The sequence below is a fragment of the Amblyomma maculatum genome, chromosome 3 (genome assembly GCF_055883805.1).
Source record: "Amblyomma maculatum isolate TAMU_Amacu chromosome 3, ASM5588380v1, whole genome shotgun sequence".
Lineage (NCBI taxonomy): Eukaryota > Metazoa > Arthropoda > Arachnida > Ixodida > Ixodidae > Amblyomma > Amblyomma maculatum.
This window is the reverse complement of record NC_139346.1, coordinates 135,056,738-135,059,689: the sequence shown is the minus strand read 5'-3', so window position 1 is coordinate 135,059,689 and position 2,952 is coordinate 135,056,738. Positions and strand designations below refer to the sequence as shown.

Below are 2,952 nucleotides of genomic sequence, written 5' to 3'. Positions count from 1 at the left end.
ATGAACTCTCTGGTGAGCACGATCGAATATATAGGGGAATCCCCCAAGGTGGAGTAGGTTTGAAATGAGGGAGTAAGGGAGCACGGGAGAAAAATCGCCTAATGCATTTCATTCATTCTTAAAAATACTTGGGACAGCTTGCAAAAAACTACCTTGTGTATTCGCTGCTGGCGAATGAGTGCCCCATTGTTGGAGGCGACAAAACCAAGGGAGAGGAGGTGGGGGGGGGGGGATGGTTTCAGCCGTAGCGGATAGCATACTCTTGGCGAACCAGTGTCGCTTTATTACCTTTCAAATGACAATTGCTTTGTTTACTTGCTTACCGCTAAAGTTCTAGCTAGGCGGACAAATGACCGATAATTGTCAAGAATGCGAGTACCCGGAGCCGATGTGCAGTTAGGATGCTGCTGGCCTTCTTGTACAGTGGTCACGTTTAGTGCTTCCTTCGGTAGAACAGCGAAAGCCTTGGAGTTGTTCCGCATGCTGACAGATCTGCATCCTCGTCAGTGTTAGTTCCTTAATCTCAGAGAAAACTTCGCTTTACAAAGTGGCATAGCAAAAAAAAAAAAATACTTCAAAGTAAGGCGTAGCTCGTCAGCCAGTTAAGCCACCCTCACGGCATGTTTTAACGAAACGTTTACAGTTGCTCGATTCGAAGCTGCTACTAATATTTTACATTTCGAGGACGACATATTGAATATAATGAGGCCCTTGTTCGCGGTTTAAACGGGATAATGAACGCTCTATTATTTGGAGTGTTCAAGTGAGAAAAACAAATAATGCAGAGCCGCAGCAACGAATTTCACCTGCGAAAGTGCCACCAGCAGCCCGGCTCTGCTTGTTTTTGTTTTGTTTTTTGCTGCTTGATACCTTATCACAGCAAGCATAGTAAAGAGCGAAAAGAGAAAAGCGCCGTGGTCTTGTTTGGTCAGAGCAGGACCCCGCCCTGTTCGCTGAGGCGCTGGCGAACTGATGATTGCACTACCTGGTGACGTCACTAGCCATAGACGCTGCAATCTGCGGGTTTCCGCGGGAACGAGAGCTTTATAAGCTTCTTGTAATTACTCAGCTCTCTCTTGGGAATTGTACGCCGCATGTAGGCTAAGTGGTATTTCCTCTGCATGGTGCATGCATTTGATAGCCACTTGGACACGTAATTTTTATAGCTGGCAGGTTTGCGGGTATAAACGTCGTTTTATTTTACCGCCTTCTGTATACAATTATTCTGCCTCAATTAGGCAATCCCCTTACGGGCAACTTTTCAAGAAAGGCCAAAAAACAATAACAGGCTGCCAAATGCGAGCTTTGGCAGCGGCAAATGTCCATTGAAGTCTCCATAACAAGCCAAAAACGTCAAACAATTCTCACATTACCTCTCGATTTGGCATCGATTTCCACTCTAAGAAACATTTCGACATATTGGTAGACACCACGCAGACCTCAGGAAACAAACTGTTTAGGTTGGCTACAGAAGGCGACGCTACTTACGCTCATAACAAGCTCTAAGTAAGCAAAGCAAAATTTTATTGTCTACATTTTTTTCTGCAGAGCACAGCCATCATCCTCTGTGTCGCCCTGGCCACGGTCCACGGCGGCGGCTATGGTGGCGGATACGGAGGCTATGGAGTCGGCAGTAGTGTCGCCCTCCTGCGCGGAGGTCCCGGTCTCTACAAGGCCGTGCCCGGCCCAGTATTCCTGGTGAAGACCATCCATCAAGTGAACAAGCTCAGTGGAGGGGGAGCTCTGGTCGCCCACTCCGGCCTGGGAGGAGGAGGCTACGGCGGAGCCGGCTACGGCGGACTTGGGTACGGTGGTCTTGGATACGGCGGCCTTGGGTACGGAGGTCTGGGATATGGAGGCCTCGGATACGGTGGTCTCGGATACGGTGGTCTCGGATACGGTGGTCTCGGATACGGCAGTCTCGGATACGGTGGTCTCGGATACGGTGGTCTCGGATACGGTGGTCTCGGATACGGTGGCCTCGGATACGGAAAGAAGTATTAGACAGTTGCCCGTTGTACAACAGTGCAACAATCTATTTCCGAAGAACGAAGACTAGTCGATGTGCATCGAATACAATGTGTTCCTTGCCCATCTATAGAAAAAGACTGGATCTCTGAGAAGGAACTTTGAAGAATGCAGTGTCTTGATTTATGAATGCGGTCGACTAAAAAGGCGCCCTTCCTCTCGTGAAAAGAAGAATAAATCGGTATTTATTTCAAAATTTTCATCACTTTGTGTTCACTTTAGAAGCCATCGTCTGCGGGTGTGAGTTCATACTTGGAAGCTTAAAGCGATGGCTTTAATTCCGCCAGGAATACCAGAAGTAAATAGGGAGAGCCGGTACAGTAAGAGCCAGAAACGTGGTACCCGTCGAATCGGGAAGTAGAGATGATGAAACGGTATGTGCTATCAGCCACAGGAGCTAAAGAGATGGCGGTGAGGGCAGTCAAAATTTACATTTGCAGCATCGTTCATTCCAACCACCAGGCATAACTGCAGCCTTGAAGGGACGTGCATGGCTCTTCGTCCACTGTTTGTACCAGACTACTAGGTCCCGAGAAATTAGCAAAGTAAATTTGCGTAGTACTATGCGCGTATCATGGATTTTAAGTGTAGAAATAAGTCTGATTCTTCATTCCTCAACGAAGAATACACAGCACATAAACTTTATTTGGCGCTATCTGCAACTGGAAACGTCTCGACAGCAGCGCAGTAATATTGCCTTTTCAGCGTCGGGAAGGTCAAATGCACCGGTACGATTGTCCACAATCAGTCATGCGACGACGAACTGAACAGCCAATATATCTTCGAAACCTACGAGGCTGTGGTGAAGATATGAGGCCGCATTCCGGCCACAGTAAAGAAAAGACAGTGGCAGAACAAAGATTACAAACTTCGTACAAGAAATATTAGACTTTGTAGCCTCAAATGGGCATGATGTACACCCTT

The 2,952-nt window shown here is 47.5% G+C and overlaps 1 protein-coding gene across 1 annotated transcript; it reads left to right on the top strand.

Annotated features, from left to right (window-relative positions):
- On the top strand, positions 1 to 2,004 carry LOC146196132 (uncharacterized). Its single transcript, XM_084596926.1, has 2 exons — positions 1 to 12; positions 1,549 to 2,004. Exons 1-2 carry the CDS (start codon positions 1 to 3, stop codon positions 2,002 to 2,004), a joined length of 468 nt encoding a protein of 155 aa, XP_084453052.1.
- The last annotated feature ends 948 nt before the right edge of the window (positions 2,005 to 2,952 follow it).